The 16,959-nt window shown below is 50.6% G+C and overlaps 1 protein-coding gene across 1 annotated transcript in view; it reads left to right on the top strand.

Moving 5' to 3' along the window:
* ADAMTS17 (ADAM metallopeptidase with thrombospondin type 1 motif 17) overlaps positions 1 to 16,959 on the top strand; it is a 269,537-nt gene that overhangs the window by 38,991 nt on the left and 213,587 nt on the right. Inside the window, exon 6 of the mRNA XM_027776149.1 lies at positions 9,023 to 9,195. Within this exon, the coding sequence (XP_027631950.1) occupies positions 9,023 to 9,195 (173 nt within the window). The remainder of the gene's footprint in view (positions 1 to 9,022; positions 9,196 to 16,959) is intronic.

Here is a 16,959-nt window from a genome sequence, read left to right as displayed (position 1 = left end):
CCCTTTCTTTTTTTTTTTTTGGAGAGTTTATTTTGCTATAGGGTGCGTGCGCTCGACAGACAGACAGAAAGAGACAGAGATAGAAAGCAGGAAATCACCCCCGAGGGGGAATGGCCACGCCACAATCCCTTCTCCTCCATTCTCCTCTCGGGATCTTGGGCACGCACACGCACCCAGCGTGAGTTTTAAGCCACCGGGTCCGGGACGCAAACCGCAGTTGACTACATGGGAGTCCAGCGACATAGCCATTACGCCAACTGCTGGTCCCGAACCAGTAGATAATTACAGATAGTGGTGAATTCTCCAGCGAACAGGAAAGCGTGCTGTGGTGATTTCAATGAAGGGATCCAGGGAAGGCCTCTTTGAGGAAGCAGCATTTTGAGTTGTGAGTGCGAGGTAGTCACGTGACTCCTGGGGGTGGGGGTAGAACTTTCCAGATGGAACTCTGGGAGCTTCTGAGGCCAGGATGTGGGACAGAGATGACGTGCTTGAACTCATGACCGCCAAGAGTGATGATGCGGTGGCCTCCTGGTGGAGTCAGAGGAAGCCGCAGGATGACACGGGGAGGCTACAGGAAATTGGGAGCAAGAGGTTCTAGGGAATTCGTGAGTTGATTAATGTGGGTCTCCACCCCGTCCTTTCCTTGGCTGGTTTATTTATCCCGTTGGAACCCATGGGTGCTTTGCATGTGGAAGCACCTCAAGAAGTGGCCGAACTGGCTGTCCACGGTAACCCTGTGTGGCCATCAGAGGGTTGGGAGGTGGAGCCTCATTTGAGAAGGGTGGCCATGGGTTTGGAAGACTATGGCCATGTTCCACTAGCTGTCTCTGGGCAGGTCCTGCCCTGGAAAGTCTTTCGCATTCGGGAAGGTTGTCTTTAGTGACTAGGCCTGGCTCAGAAAGGGAATATCTTAGTTTCTTCTTCTTCCTCTTCCTCCTCCTCCTCTTCCTCCTCTTCTTCCTTCTTCTTCTTCTTTTTGTTTTTTGTTGTTGTTAGAGGTTTTTGTCTTAGGGTGTATGTGCTTATCAGGGAGAGAGAGAGAGAGAGAGAGAAAGTAAGAAATCACCCCCTAGGATGGATGGCCTCCCTGCAATCCCTTCTCCTCCATTCTTCTCTTGGGATCTTGGGCACACATGCACGTATGCCCAGAGAGAGTTTTAAGCTATTGGCCCTGGGTCTCAACCCGTGGTCGGCCATGTGGGAGTCCAGTGATGTAACTGCTACGCCATCTGCTGGCCCCTCGTCTTAACTTCTTTTCTCATCTCCAGACCCATTGCCTAGTTATTCGATTTTTTCTCTCTCTGTCCACATTGGGGACGTCTGGCACTTGTGGGAGATCCAGTGGTCTTTGGGGGAATGAAGGACTTCTGGTTGTATACTACTCTGGAAATAATGTGGGTGTTTGGCACTCTTGGAAGAACCCCTGATGTCCAAGAGCACTTCAAGGCCAAGGAAGGATATTTTGTTTCTTCCCATGTCTCCAAAAAAAAGAGATAGAAGGATTGTTTCATTTTTCTGTTCATTTGTTCATTTACTGTACTGTTCTTGAGTTGTTCTCGTAGTTGACCCATTTATTCAAAGGCGATGACTGAGCACCTACTACAGACCCAACGTCCTCCTCTGTAGGGGAAGTGCAAAGGTGAGAAGAGCCGTTTTCACCTTCTAAACCCAGCAACTCGGGGAGGTGACTAGCAACCCCCATAGAGGGTGGTCTGTGCTTTAGCAGACTGTGAAAGGCCTGGGAGTACGGAGCTTTCGGCTTTCTCTGGGTTTTGTGTTAAAGCAGTTCAGTGGAACCATGTGGGTTACCAGTGCGTGGAATGGCCTGGGCCCGTAGGGAGGTGGAGGAATTTCAGAACCGTCTGAAGTTTCTTGTACTTCCTTGTCGAAGATGAAAGACCGTCCATCAAAGGAAACAATACCCAGGATCCCCACCGGGGATTCCAGGTGCAGGGAACACACAGTTCTCTTTTCAGGCTTTTGTTTGTCCTGTCTTGCTCTGGTTGAAATATGAACACGTTAATTAATTTCTCCCCTCAAGCTGTGTGTTTGGAGAATGTTCTTTTTTGCCTCTTCCATCAGTTTAAAAGATAAACCTGTCAGGCCGCAATAGGCTAGTGTAATCTTTCAGCTCTAGACTTCAGCAAAAAGTGATGACAGGCATGGTGGATTTTAAGCCTTGGTGGATTTATTTAATTATTTTATTTCTTTAAAGGTTTTTTTCTTTTTTTTTTTTTCCCCTTAATTTTAGAGTGAGCCAAATGCATCTTGGTGGGCCTCTGAATTGCCGCATTGTCCTGTCAAGGTGGTTATATTCAAGGGATCTTTAAACGTCTCAAGAGAGGGACCAATAGGTGGCATAGTGGTTAAGGTGCTGGACTCCCATAGGACCAACCAGTGTTCGAGTCCCGGACCCGGTGGTTTAACCTCACACCAGGCGTGTGCATGCGTACCCAAGATCCCGAGAGGAGAATGGAGGAGAAGGGATTGCGGTGTGGCCATCCCCCCTGGAGGGAGATTTCTCACTTTCTGTCTCTCTGTTTCTCTCTGTCTTTCTGGTGAGCACATGAGCCCTCTAGTAAAAATCTCTCTCAAAAAGAAAAAAAAGAAAATCATGGGAAATGTGTATAATGAAAAAAAAAAAAATACAAAGATTTTCCATTTTCTTTTGCCTCAAAAAGTCATTCATTTTATTTACTTGAGAGATTTCTGCTACACAGCATGTGTGCTCACTGGAGAACCGAACCAAAAGATGCAGCATCTGCTTGTGTCTGTGAAAGGCAACCCGAGGAGGCTTCTTTTTATTTTATTTTATTATTTTTTTTTTGAGTTGAGATATTAGGTCGTCCGAAAACTCATGACGCATTTTTGTATAGAAAAATACGTCATGACTTTTCGGAAGACCCAATAGAGGCAGAAAGAGCATCTATCCAAGATGCTGCTAATTTGTATCTCTCTCTCATTTTTTAAATACATCATTAAATTAAATTAATTAATTAATTTAAATTAGACCCGAGAGGGACAGAGTGAGTAAGAGAGAGAGAGAGAAAGTGAGAAAGCCAGCCGCCAGTTCCGGGACTCAAACCACAGTCAACCACGTGGAAGTCCAGCGTCCTTAACCACCAGGCCACCTACTGGCCCCTCTCCTCTCCTCTCCTCTCCTGTGTTCTCCTCCCTTCTCCTCCCCTCCCCTCCTTCCTTCCTTTTTCTTTCCCTTTTCCTTCCCTTCCCCTCCCTTCTCGTCCTTGTTCCGCTCTGTTCTTTTCTAACAGGAATGTCTGTGCTCCCCATTCCCCGAGTCAGACAGCAGTTTCCCTAGTCTGGGACACTTTCTCGACACGGGTCCCCTGCAGGGCACTTTCATCACCATCAGAGGCTGCGACTTCTGGCATCCAGGGAGGTCCTCCCTTGGCCCTGGTACCTTCCAGCCATATCCCTGTGTCTCCCCCGACTTCCCCAAGGTCTGCATCATTTCCTCACCACCCCCAACACCTGTTCCACCCTCCACGGAGACTTCCTGCTCTTCTGTCCTGCTCTCTTCACTGCCCTCTGCTGCACCGGAGGGGCACAGCAGCCTCCCTCCCAGACTGTTCTCCAACCCCAGACTCTGCTCTTCCTGGGCCCAGAGAGACAGAAAGCGAGAAATCACCCCCCAGTGGGGATGGCCATGCCACAATCCCTTCTCCTCCATTCTCCTCTTGGGATCTTGGGCACGCACGCACACGTGCCCGGCGTGAGTTTAAGCCACCGGGTCCAGGACTCGAACCGTGGTCGGCTACATGGGAGTCCAGCGATGTAAGCATTACACCACCTGCTGGTCCCTGGCCCCTCCTCTTTGTGCACCCAGTAGGCCCAGTACTTAATCCCACCTTTGAAGGGCCTCCTCAGTTGACTTGCTCTTGCCACATGTGGTTGCCATCTTCATTCAGGTGTGGTTCCTCGCACCTGGGCTCCTGTTACCGTCGCCCAATCAGAGCCCTCACCTTCCTGCTGGCCCCTGAATTCTGCTCCACCCACAGCAGCACGGTGACACATTTGGGACACAGGCCCTCCACGGCATCTCCCGGAGTAGAGAAAACCCTTCACCTTCCCAGTACTGTCCTACGTGCTTCTCCCCGCCTGTGTTCAGGCCTCTCTTGCTTGGCTCACTGCAGTTTCTAGAATGTTCCATGCTGCTTGCTGTCCCTGGAGCCATGCACGTACCATTCCCACCGCCTGGACTGCTCCCAACTCCTCTCTCCTGCTCCCTGGTTAACTCTCACGTAGCCGTCTGACCTCAGCCTGTGCGTCACTTCTTCGGGGAGCCTCTCCTGGCCCCCCAGCATACGTTGGCACGCCACTCCTCACGTTCTCTCCAAACACTACCTGTTCTTTCTTCCTAGCGCTGGTCATGTTTACAGTTTGCTTTAGTCTGTTCAGTCGGTGAAGGTCTGTTTATTTCCAGATGGTCACCTATGTCGTAGCAGTGCAAGTACACGTGGACTCTCACTAAGTGTTTGTTGACCGAATCAGTGTCTCGGCTTTTTTTTTTTTTTTTTTTTTTTTTTTGCTATAGGATGCATGTGCTAGCCAGAAAGACAGAGAGAGAGAAAGTGAGAAATCACCCCCCGGGGGAATGGCCACGCCGCAATCCCTTCTCCTCCATTCTCCTCTCGGGATCTTGGGCACGCACGCACATGCGCCCGGTGTGAGTTTAAGCCACCGGGTCTGGGACTCAAACCATGGTCCACTACATGGGAGTCCAGTGGCGTAGCCATTACGCCATCTGCTGGTCCCTCAACTATTTTTTGGGAGATTTTTGCTATATGGCATGTATGCTTGCCAGAGAGAGAGAGAGAGAAAGAGAGAGAAAGAGAGAAATCATCCCTCAGGGGAGGATGGCCACACTGCAGTCCCTTCTCCTTCATTCTCCTTCTGGGATTTTGGGCACACACGTACATCTGTCCACTTGATGTGATTTTTAAGCCGCTGGATCGGGGACTCGAACTACAGTCGACCGTGTGGGAGTCTGGTTAGTCTGTACAACCTGCTGGCCCTGTGTCTTGATTTCTTGGCTGTGGGTAATGATGCCAGCTGCCTGGTGTCTGCATGGCTGTCTCCTGTAGAGATAGGCCCAGCGGGTCCACCCGCCTGTCCTCACCGGGCCCTGCTGTGTTCTGGGGTGTCACACAGTCACACGCCTGTTTAACGTGGGCTGACTCGAGACCCCGAGGATCATTAGTTCTCCATTCCAGATCTGAACCACAACAAGAATAACAACAGTAAACAAGCAAACGAAGCGAAAGGACAAAGCCCTTATTCTCCACGTTTCTTCGTATGAAGAATTCGCATGAAAGAGCTGTCGTTTTATAAAAATGACTTGGCCTTGAGGTAGTTATTTGAAGAATTTAGACTTGGAGAGCAAAACGTATTTTTTCCCTTTTCGAGAGAGAGAAAAAAGAAGAAAAAAAAAACAGGAGAGAAGACCATCATTTTTCAAGGATGTTAGATTTCTGCAGCTGCCGAAAACCACCTGGCAGGGAGTTCCCCTGCACACGAGGAGCAATCATTTCCAGGCAAAAAGGGTGGTTTTCCTGGGACCAGCAGTTAGCATAATGGCTATGTCGCTGGACTCCCATGTAGCCAACTGTGGTTCGCGTCCCGGACCCGGTGGCTTAAACTCACGCCGGGCGCGTGTGCGTGCGTGCCCAAGATCCCGAGAGGAGAATGGAGGAGAAGGGATTACGGCGTGGCCATCCCCCCTGGGGGGTGATTTCTCGCTTTCTGTCTCTGTCTGTCTGGCGAGCGCATGCGCCCTATAGCAAAAACCTCTCAAAAAAAAAAAAAAAAAGTGGGAGGCCGTATAGGCCAGCAGTTGGCATGGTGATGAAGACACTGATTCCCACATGGCAGACTCTGCAGTTTGAGTCCTGGACCCAGCGGCCTGAAAATCACGCCGGACCGGTGTGTATGTGCACATGTACCTAAGGTCCTGAGAGGAGAATGGTAGAGAAGAGGTTGCAGCGTGGCCACCCCCCCACCCCAGGGGGCGATTTCTCACTTTCCCTCTCTGCCTTTCTGTCTTTGGGAGTGCACATGCCCTGTGGCAAAAAAATCTGAAAATCAATCAATAAAAAGGTGTGTAGAGTTCTGTTGGCGGAGCGCTTGTTGACGTAGAGGAGAAAGGTGAGGTTTCTCTGCCCTCCCAGCACCCCAGTTCCCACACAGGGTCTGTGTGCTCCCAGCCTGGGCTGCTTTGGAGGACGTGTGGACAGAGACACTGTTTTTGTTGTTTGGTTTTTTTTTTTTCCTCTCTTTTTCTGCATCTGCCACGATAAAAATGAATCGAAACTTAGAGATCTAGAGAACAGAATAACCGAGGTGCAATACTTTTCCCCCCTAAAATGCATATGTTAAACCATTGTAATGGAATTAAGAGGGCAAAAACTTGGGGCCAGCAGGCAACAGGGTGGTTAGGGTGCTGGGCTCCCACATGGCTAACGGTGGTTCGTGTCCTGGATCTAGTGGCTTATTTTCTCACCCCCCCCTTCTCTCTTTCTCTCTCTCTCTGTCTCTCTTGGGTGAGTGCACATGCAAATTTAAAGCAACAATAAAAGTAAATAAAATGAAATAATGCTTTTATAAAGGGCAAGAACTTGACCCAGTTATGGGGTTGAAAGATGGGACCTCTGGGAGGAGATTAGGATTAAGGTTGTCAAGAGATAGCACCCACCTGCCACCCCCTCCAGGAAGGACACCTGGATTGGGAGGGAATGCAGTTCGCGATCCCTTATCTGTGACTCTAAGATCCAGGGTTTTTGACATTCGTTTTGTGGCAAGACCTGACCCATACTGATGTGAATCAGGACACCCAGGCCGTTGGGTGAATGTCTGTATTTACTTTTCTGTGTGTGTTTGTGAGTTTTGGCCATAGGGCACGTGCGCTTGCTGAAGAAAGAGAGAAGGGAAGGTGAGAAATCACCTCCCCGGGGGGATGGTCAGGCTAAACCCTCTTCTCCATTCTTGGGATTTGGGGCACACGTGCCTGGCATATTTTCCAAGCCCCCAAGTTGAAACTCGAACTCCAGGTTGGGACTTGATCCATGGAGTCTGCTATGTGGGATCCTGTGCCTGAAAATCTTTTTTTTTTTAAATTATATATTTAATTGTTGTCGTTGTTATTTTTTAATATTTTCTATAGGGCACATATCCTCGCCAGAGAGAGAGGGGGAGGGGAAGAGAGAGAAAGAAAGAGAAACAGAAAGAGAGCGAGAAAGTGAGAAAGCAAGCTGCCAAGTCTAGGACTCGAACTGCAGTTAGCCAGGTGGGATCCAGTGCCTTAACCACCACACTCTTTTCCTCTTGGGCATGCACGCACCAGCGTCCAGTGTGAGTTTTAGGCCACCAAGTCTGGGACTCGAACTAAGGTCGATTCCATGGGAGTCCAGCGACATAGCCATGACGCCATCTGCTGGTCCCAGGCCTGGAACCTTTAATTAAGGATGATAGCCATTTGTCAGAGTAAGGTCATACAGGGAAATTGACTAGTCACCCTTCTCTGCTGGAGGAAGGGCCAGCTCACACCTTAGTGGAGATGCATGCTGTGTGTTTTTTCTGATATTTATTTGTTTGTTTGTTTATTTTTGGTCATAGTGTGTGCATGCTCACCTGAGAGAGACAGTGACAGAGAAAGCGAGATGTCACCTGCCCTCATCCCCCGAGGAGGATGGCCACACCACAATCCCTTCTCCATCCTCCTGGGATTTGGTGACACACATATACACACGTGTCAGTGTGATTTTTTTTTTTTTGGAGAGTTTTTGTTGCTATAGGGCGCGTGTGGTCGCCAGAGAGACAGAAAGCAAGAAATCACCCCTTCCTCCCGGGGGGGATGGCCACGCCGCAATCCCTTCTCCTCCATTCTCCTCGGGATCTTGGGCACACACGCACACGCATCTGGTGTGAGTTTAAGCCACCGGGTCCGGGACTTGAACCACGGGTCGACTACATGGGAGTCCAGCGACGTAGCTAACTGCTGGTCCCACGCCAGTGTGATTTTTTTTTTTTTTAGCCTCCAGGTCCAGGATTGAAACTGCAGAGTCAGCCATGTGGGAATCCAGTGCACTAACCACTACACCACCACTGGCCCCAACTGTTAGGATTGAAGTCATGCTTTTGTGCCTGCCAGCACTTACGCTCCCTGTGGTGGGTCTTGGTACAGTCACTCGGGTGTCAGCTTCCAGGAACGTCCCGGTCCCCAGCCCCTGCCTCCTTGGTCCCAGCGGTCAGCAGTGGTCATAGCCTTTCAGAATCTTGGCCTTTCTGGAATGTGTCTTGTCCATCCTCACTGGGACCAGGCTTCCATTTTTAGTCCATGTTTTCCTGCAGACACAGGTCTCTTTCTCTTTCTTTTTCTTTTCTTTTAAAGAATCATTTTATTTAAAGAACTATTTTATTTGACTTTCTTTCTTTCCTTCCTTTCTTTAAATTTGACCAGAGAGGGAAAGAGAGACAGAGTGAGAGAAAGAGGAAAAGTGAGAAAGCAATCCCCCAGGTCCAGGACTCAAACCTTAATCAACCACATGAGAGTCCAGCTTGCTTAACTACCACTCCACCTGCTGGCCCCCATTTTATTTCATTTTATTCATCCTTTTTTTTATTTTAATTTTGACCAGAAAGAGAGACAGAGACAAAGTGAGAAAGCAAGCCGTCAGGTCTGGGACTAGAACTGCAGTCTGCCATGTGGGAGTCCAGTGCTTTATCCACCATGCCACCTGTCTGCCCAGCACAGGTCTCCTTTCTGGTGCCTCTTGGGCCGTGAGGTGGGCAGGGTGAGCCTCCCAGCTGTCTCCCTCTGCCTCACTACCCTCGGAGGCCCGAGCACAGGCCCACCCCCTGAATGGTGGAGCTCCATGGCACCAGGTCCGTCTCTGGCCACTTGGGACCCACCATGGCGGTGGGGAGGCTCCGCGGCATGCCTCTTGGCTGATGTTCTGGAAACCAATCAGCCAGGGCCTGCGCATGTGTCCGCATCGTTTTCCAGACAAGAAGCAGCCGCGGAAGGGCAGCCCGGCGCGGGACTGGCGTGAGCGGCGGAACGCCATCCGGCTTACCAGCGAGCACACGGTGGAGACGCTGGTGGTGGCCGACGCGGACATGGTGCAGTACCACGGGGCAGAGGCCGCCCAGAGGTTCATCCTCACCGTCATGAACATGGTGAGTCCATGATGGGGCCTGGCGGGGGTGGCCGTGTTCGCTGTCCGAGGGCCGCTATGGAACCAAGTGCAGCATCGTGGGGTGCGCAGGAGGCTGGGCTGGGCGTCTCCATGCGGGACTGGGGGGCGTCCCCGTGGGCGCGAGCTGGCACGGTGTTTAAGGACCATGTCTGCCCAGGGGTCGGACTGTCCTGTCTCTGAACCTTCCCAAGACCCTTGCTAGTCCCCAAGGCCCCTTTAAGGAGCATTCAGAGTGAGTCCCAGCCCCTGGTCTCAGGGGACAATGACAGCATGGGGAAAATGGAGTAGAGGCCAGCAGGGGTATGGTGGTTAAAGCCCTGCATCTCACATGGCGAGTGCTGCAGGTTCAAGTCCTGGACCCGGGTGGTAACCGGAAAATCACACCTGATGCTTGTGTGTGTGTGTGTACCTCAAAAATTCCCAAGAGGGGGAACCAGCAGTTAGCGTAATGGCTATGTCGCTGGACTCCCACGCAGTCGACCTCGATTCACGTCTCGGACCCGGTGGCTTAAAACTCACGCCGGGCGCGTGTGCGTGCGTGCCCAAGATCCCGAGAGGAGAATGGAGGAGAAGGGATTGCGGCGTAACCATCCCCCCTGGGGGGTGATTTCTCGCTTTCTGTCTCTCTGTCTCTCTCTGTCTGTCTGGCGAGCGCATGTGCCTTATAGCGAAAACCTCTCCAATAAATAAATAAATAAATAAATAAAATTCCCAAGAGGAAAATGGAGAAGGGATTGCCATTAGGCCATTTGCCAGGGGATTATTTCTTATTTGTTTTTTCTCTCCACTGAGTGCATGTACCCTGGGACAAGATATCTTTTTTTTTTTTTTCATTTAAAATCTTATTTATTGGGACCAGCAGTTGGCGTAATAGCTATGTTGCTGGACTCTCATGTAAGTCGACTGCGGTTTGCGTCCTGGATCTAGTGGCTTAAACTCACACCAGGTTCGTGTGCGTGCGTGCCCAAGATCCCGAGAGGAGAATGGAGGAGAAGGGATTGCAGCATAGCTTAAACTCACCATTCCCAGCATGAGTTTAAGCCTCCAGGTCCAGGACTCAAACTGCAGTTGACTACATGGGAGTCCAGCAACATAGCCATTACGCTAACCGCTGGTCCCATTTGTCAGACTCTTTCATCTGCAGATAATTTCATCTCATTTATTTTGAAAGAATCATTTCATTTCACTTTATTTATTTATTTGTTTTTAATTTGACCAGAGAGGGACAGAGAGAGAGAGAGAGAGAGAGAGAGAGAGGAAGAGAGAGAGAGAGGGAGGGAAAGCAAGAAAGTAAGCCACCAGGTCCGGGACTCGAACCATGGGCAGCCATGTGGGAGTCCAGCGCCCCCTCCTCAGCCCCTAACAGTCATCATTTTAATCTCCATTTCTGAGTTTGAATCATTTATTTATTTATTTATTTATTTATTTATCCATTCTGACCACTACAGTGCTGAGAAGGCAAAGCTTTTACTTTGATCATTGCTTTTATCGTTTGTCATGTGGACAGAAGCAGCTCCGTGGTAACAGGCAGGAAGACAGGGGGAATGGGGCCGGCATAAAGAAGCAGCTGCCCGCCCTGGCTTCCCCCTGTAGGGACAGAGGACAGGGACCCATTGGTCCTCGCTCTAAGATGCCTGAGACTCTAAACCCCGCTGCCCAGGGCAGGGTACAGCAGGTGCGTTATCACTGGGTTTTGAGGTTTCGCCAGGGGGCCTACCTGATAGGGCGAGCCTGCTTTGTGGCCAGGACATCAAGATACTTCGCTCTCAGTCCTCTGTGTTTGGGGTTTCAGGGCTGGGCTGATCAAGGCTCAAAAGCGAATGAGCGGGCCAGCAGGTGGCGTGGTGGTTAAAGGCACTAGACTCCCACATGGATGACTGCGGTTTGAATCCCAGACCTGGTGGCTTGCTTTCTCACTTTCCCTCTCTGTGTGTCTCTTTCTTTTTTTGGTCAAATTAAGAAAGAAAGAAAGAAAGAAAGAGAGAGAGAGAGAGAGAGAGAGAAAGAGAGAAAGAGAGAGAGAAAGAAAAGCGAAGGAGAGCCCGTTGCACCCAGCAGGGCACCCCTCCCTCCTGTCCTAGTCACGGGTGGCTGTCCAGTAAATTGCAAACTTGTCCTTTTCAGACTTTATACCTCGTTTTATGCAAGACTGTTCTCCACCACCACGTTGCCCTTCCTCAATCTTCCTTCAGAAAATCCAAAGAATTCTCCCCTGCCTGCAGCTGTTTTCGTAAAGGGATTTCTGTTAGTAAAGGGAGATAAGCTTTAAGCCAGGAAGAAGGGAAGGGATTGAGGCAGGGACAGGGAGCCCTGTCATTAGCCGGACCCCCCAGGAGCAGGACGCCAGGCAGCCCGAGCATGCTCTGTTGTGAGGCCGCAGGATTGAAGAGGCTCCTCTCCGTAAGCCCTTCAGATATGGGAGGAAACCTCCTGCAATTCGTCTCCACCTTCCTTCCAGCACATTCCTGTCTAGGCGTGGGACCTGGCATGGCTGGTGCTGCCAGGCGCCTGCTCCCTCCCACTTGGGTTCTGGGCAGCGGCCGGGGTCACCCTGACCCCTGAGACTGACCTGAAAGAGGCCCCTATCCCCAAGGTGGACTGCGGTGTCCTAACAGCACAGCGGAGCCAGGGGATTCAGAGTCCAGCCTCTGCTCACGGTTTCCACGGCATCTCGCAGGCATGATGCAGTAGAAAGGGATTGACCAAAGGGGTCAGCAGATGGCGTAGTGGTTACACCGCTACGTGGCCGACAGTGGTTCGAGTCCCGGACCCGGTGGCTTAAACTCACACCGGGCGTGTGTGCGTGTGTGCCCAAGATCCCGAGAGGAGAATGGAGGAGAAGGGATTACGGTGTGGCCATCCCCCTGGGAGGTGATTCTCATTTTCCTCCTCACTATCTCTCTCTCTAGTGAGTGCATGCGCCCTAAAGCAAAAATCTCTTAAAGTAAACAAAAAGGGCATTGACAAGTGGCCCCACGGCCCGTGTTTTAGAGAAAGGGAGGGAGCAGATGCTTGTGACGCACAGTCAGCCCAGACAGCAGGTGGCAGGCTCAGGTCACCATCACCTTGTTCCTGGTGGGCCCTGTCCTTCCCATTACACAGAGAAGGAACGGCAGGCTTGGAGGACTGACCAGGCAGTGGGTGGGGCCAGCGAGTACCGGGCTGCGAGGAGGCCCCCAGCCCTGGCTCAGGGACCCTGTGTCTCCTCGCTCACGGTCACAGACATGTCTGGGATCCAGCCTGTCCTCTACCCTGGAGTGACTGCCACTGTTTTTTTTCTTTTCTTGAGAGGTTTTTGCTATAGGGCGTGTGCGCTCGCCACACAGACAGAGACAGAGAGACAGAAAGTGAGAAATCATCCCCCAGGGGGGATGGCCACGCCGCAATCCCTTCTCCTCCACTCTCCTCTCGGGATCTTGGGCACACACGCACACGCGCCCGGCGTGAGCTTAAGCCACTGGATCCAGGACTCAAACCACAGTTGGCTACATGGCAGTCCAGTGACATAGCCATTACGCGAACTGCTGGTCCCAGTATTTCTAGCCTTGACCATGCTGGAGTCTAACTGCTAGGCTTCTCCACTCCACTTTTTTCTTTTCTTTTTCCCTCTTAATTTATTTGCCTGGAACACACTATGACTTTTCGAAGTATAGGTGCAGGGCGTGATAGTCACACCAAGGATGTCAGAAAACACGTTTCCAGTAGAGATCTTGACGTTCTTGTCAAGGGTTCTTTCCCTCGGCCCCGCTTTTTTATGTAGGTTTTGCTATTGGGTATGTGCACTTGCCAGAGAGAGAGACAGAGAGACAGAGAGACAGAAAGTGAGAAATCACCCCCCAAGGGGGATGACCACGCCGCAATCCCTTCTCCTCCGTTCTCCTCTCGGGGCTTTGGGCACGCACGCACACGCACCTGGCATGAGTTTAAGCCACCAGGTCCGGGACTCGGACCATGGAGTTGGCCCTGTAGGATGCAGCACCTTAACCTCCACCTGATAAACCTTTTTTTAAGTTTCTTTCTTTTTTTTTTCTTCTGCGAGAGAGAGAGAGTGATTGATTGAGACCCTCACCTCCATTTTCTTTCCTTTTTCCTCTCAGCACGCAGTCTGGTTTTCAAAGTATGCACGCAGCTCGTGACAGTCAAATCAAAGATACTACTAGGCACGTCATTGCCAGTAGAGACCGTTACATTCTTGTGTCTGTTAAGTGTTCTTTGACTTTTTTTTTTTAGGTTTTATCATACAGTGTGTGCACTCGCCAGAGAAAGAAAGAGACAGACAGAGGCAGAGAGAGACAGTGAGAGGGAAAGTGAGAAGTCACTCCCCAGGGGGATGGTCATGCCGCAATCCCTTCTCCTCCATTCTCCTCTTGGGATCTTGGGCACGCATGCACACGCGCCCGGCGTGAGTTTCAGGCTACTGGATCCGGGACTCGAACTGTGATCAGCCACAGGGGACTCCAATCCCTTAATCACTACACCACCTGCGGGCCCCTATTTATTTATTTAGTGCACAGTGTGGGTTGCTAAGTACTCAGGCAGTAAGTGCCGGTCAGGTCCGGGTCTCACCATACACATTGTTTCCAACAAAGAATGTTACATTCGTGTATTTTTTGCCCCTCTTTTCTTTCTTGAGAGCGAGGGAGCAACAGAGAGAGAGAAGAGAAAGAGAAAAAAGGGAAAATCCCCAGCAGGGTCTCGATGGTGCAGCCCACCCCCAGCCCCTATCCAGCCCCGGGTGGAGGGCATAAGTGGTCTCGGCGTATTCAGGGAGGGCTCCAGATACGAACCCAGAGCCGTCCCATGGGCGTCCGCCTTGCACAGGGTCGCATCACTGCTGCGCCGCTGTCCAGCCCTCTGGCTTCCGTTTTCTTACCCTTGGTCCTTCCCGCAGTGTGGCCCGCAGGGTGTTCTTCCGACAGAATTAGGATGTGGTCTCGGAGGGACGTGCCCTTTGCAGTCGGTGGGTGGGAGACCCCATTCACGGGGTCCTCCGGGGCTTGAAACTTCTCAGCCACACGTGCAGGCTTTATTTAGCAAAACCCCCAAATAAACAAACAAATAAATACGTTAATAAATGTTTAGAGACTAAGGAAAACAAAAATACAGCCTTGCAAAACTTATGGGAGGAGGGGGACCAGCAGTGGGCATAATGGTTACGCTGCTGGACTCCCACGTAGTCGACCAGACCTGATGGCTTAAAACTCCTGCCGAGTACGTGTGTGTTCGTGGCCAAAAGGTGGAAGCAGTCAGTGTGTCCCTTTATGGTTGGCTATGGGTTAAACAAAATGTGGTATATACATACAACGGAATATTACTCAGCCTTGAAAAATATTTCTGAGACTTGCCACAGTATGGATGGGGACATTACGGTAAGTGTAATAAACCAGTCACAAAAGGACAAAACTCACTCCCTCGGGGAGGATGGCCCTGCCACAGTCTGTTCTCCATTCTTTCAGGATTTTAGGTATGCACGCACACACAACCGGTGTGAGTTTTAAGCCGCTGGGTCCAGGACTCGAACCTCAGTCGACTGTGGGTGTCCGGTGACGTAACCATTATGCCATCTACTGGTTCCCAGAGTAGTTCAAATTTGTAGAGAAAAGAAAGTAGAATAGTGATCGCCAAGGGTTGCGGGAGAGGAAAATGAGGAGTGGGTGGGTGATTTTTTCCTTTTTTTTTTTTTTTGGAGAGGTTTTTGCTATAGGGCACATGTGCTTGCTAGAAAAACAGAGACAGAGAGACAGAAAGCGAGAAATCACCCCCCCAGGGAGGATGGCCATGCCGCAATCCCTTCTCCTCCATTCTCCTCTTGAGATCTTGGACATGCACACACATGCACCCGGCGTGAGTTTAAACCACTGGGTCCAGGACTCGAACCGCTGTCAGCTATGTGAGAGTCCAGCGACACAGCCATTGCGCCAACTGCTGGTCCCTCATTTCCGTATTTTAAGATGGAGGAACGTTCTGGAGGTAGTGGTGATGGGTGTATAACAATGTGAATGTATTTAATGCCACTGAACCGCAGAGCTCGACATGCCTAAGTGACTCATTTTTTATGTCATGCGTATTTTTCCCATAATTAAAAATATTATCTATCTTTCAAACATTTGTAAGCCCATCAGGTGGGATTATGGCTACCCCATCATGATTTCCCCGGTGTCTGGGACGCATTCAGGAGATGATCCAGAAATGTTTGTAGAGCCTAAGTACATCTCTGAGTGGTCGGTGACGTACACCAACCTCCTCTGCAGAGGATTTACTGCCGAAGTCGTGTAAACAAACACTGTGGCTTCGCTTTTTTGGTTCTCCGATGTTCTTCTCAAAAGCCTTTTGTCTTCCAAGTCCTTGGCACAGAGAGGGTGTATTTAAACTCTGGTAGAAAGTGTTTTTGCATAAACATAATTATATACTTACGCTTTCCACACAGCCCCCGAGGGAAGCAGACAACCGTGTTATGGGCATCCCGTCCCTCTCAGCTCACAACTCACAGCTCACATCCCGTCTTTGCAACAGGGTGGGCCAGGATAGAAAAAGAAAACAGCCATGATTAAGAAGAACTAGGCGGAAATAGCACCTGGCTGCCACAGTAGCTTCGAAGCTACCGCCTGTTGAAGCAGGCTGCATGGTTACAGGAGAAATGACTGGTGGGAGAGTGAACCTGCTTTGGTCACTTCTTTTTTTTCCTTTTTTTTTTTTTTTTTTTTTTGAGAGGTTTTTGCTATAGGGCGCGTGCACTCGCCAGAGAGACAGAGACAGAGAGACAGAAAGCGAGAAATCACCTCCCAGGGAGGATGGCCACACTGCAATCCCTTCTCCTCCATTCTCCTCTCGGGATCTTGGGCACGCATGCACACGCACCTGGCGTGAGTTTAAGCAACCAGGTCCGGGACTCAAACCATGGTTGGCTACATGGGAGTCCAGCAACATAGATAGACAACTGGATTGTCTAAGGTAGTCTTAGTTTCAAGTAGCGAAGAAAAGGAGTTTTCTGCTTCAGTTGGCAATTGTGTTGCCAAACAAATACCTGAGAGTGACTTATAAAGAACAGAGGTTGGGACCAGCAGTTAGCGTATGGCTATGTCGCTGGACTCCCATGTAGTCAACTGCGGTTTGCATCCCGGACCCGGTGGCTTAAACTCACGCCGGGCGCGTGTGCGTACGTGCCCAGAATCCCGAGAGGAGAATGGAGGAGAAGGGATTGCGGTGTGGCCATCCCCCCTGGGGGGTGATTTCTTGCTTTCTGTCTCTCTGTCTCTCTCTGTCTTTCTGGTGAGCGCACACGCCCTGTAGCAAAATCCTCTCCAAAAAAAAAAAGAACAGAGGTTCATTTTGTTCACAGTTCTTGGGTCTGGGAAGTCCTAGAGCTCAGGGCCAGTGTCTGGCTGGTCTCTGGTGCTAGTCATAATAATATTGAAAGAAGCAGATGCAGAGGCCAGCAGGTGGCATGGTGGTTGGGATGCTGGACTCCCACATGGTCGACTGTGGTTTGAGTCCCAGATGTGGTGGCTTGCTTTCTCACTTTCTCTCTCTGTTCCAATTAAAAAATAACAACTAAAATAATCTTACAATTAGGGACCAGCAGTTAGTGTAATGGCTATGTTGCTGGACTCCCACGTAGTCGACCGTGGTTCAAGAGTTGGACCTGGTGGCTTAAACTCACGCCAGGCGCATGTGCGTGCATGCGCAAGATCCCGAGAGGAGAATGGAGGAGAAGGGATTGTGGTGTGGCCATCCCCCCTGGGGG

This window comes from Tupaia chinensis, unplaced genomic scaffold, assembly GCF_000334495.1.
Source record: "Tupaia chinensis unplaced genomic scaffold, TupChi_1.0 Scaffold000632_1, whole genome shotgun sequence".
Lineage (NCBI taxonomy): Eukaryota > Metazoa > Chordata > Mammalia > Scandentia > Tupaiidae > Tupaia > Tupaia belangeri.
The sequence above is the reverse complement of the archived record's forward strand: the minus strand, read 5'-3'. Positions and strand labels throughout refer to the sequence as shown.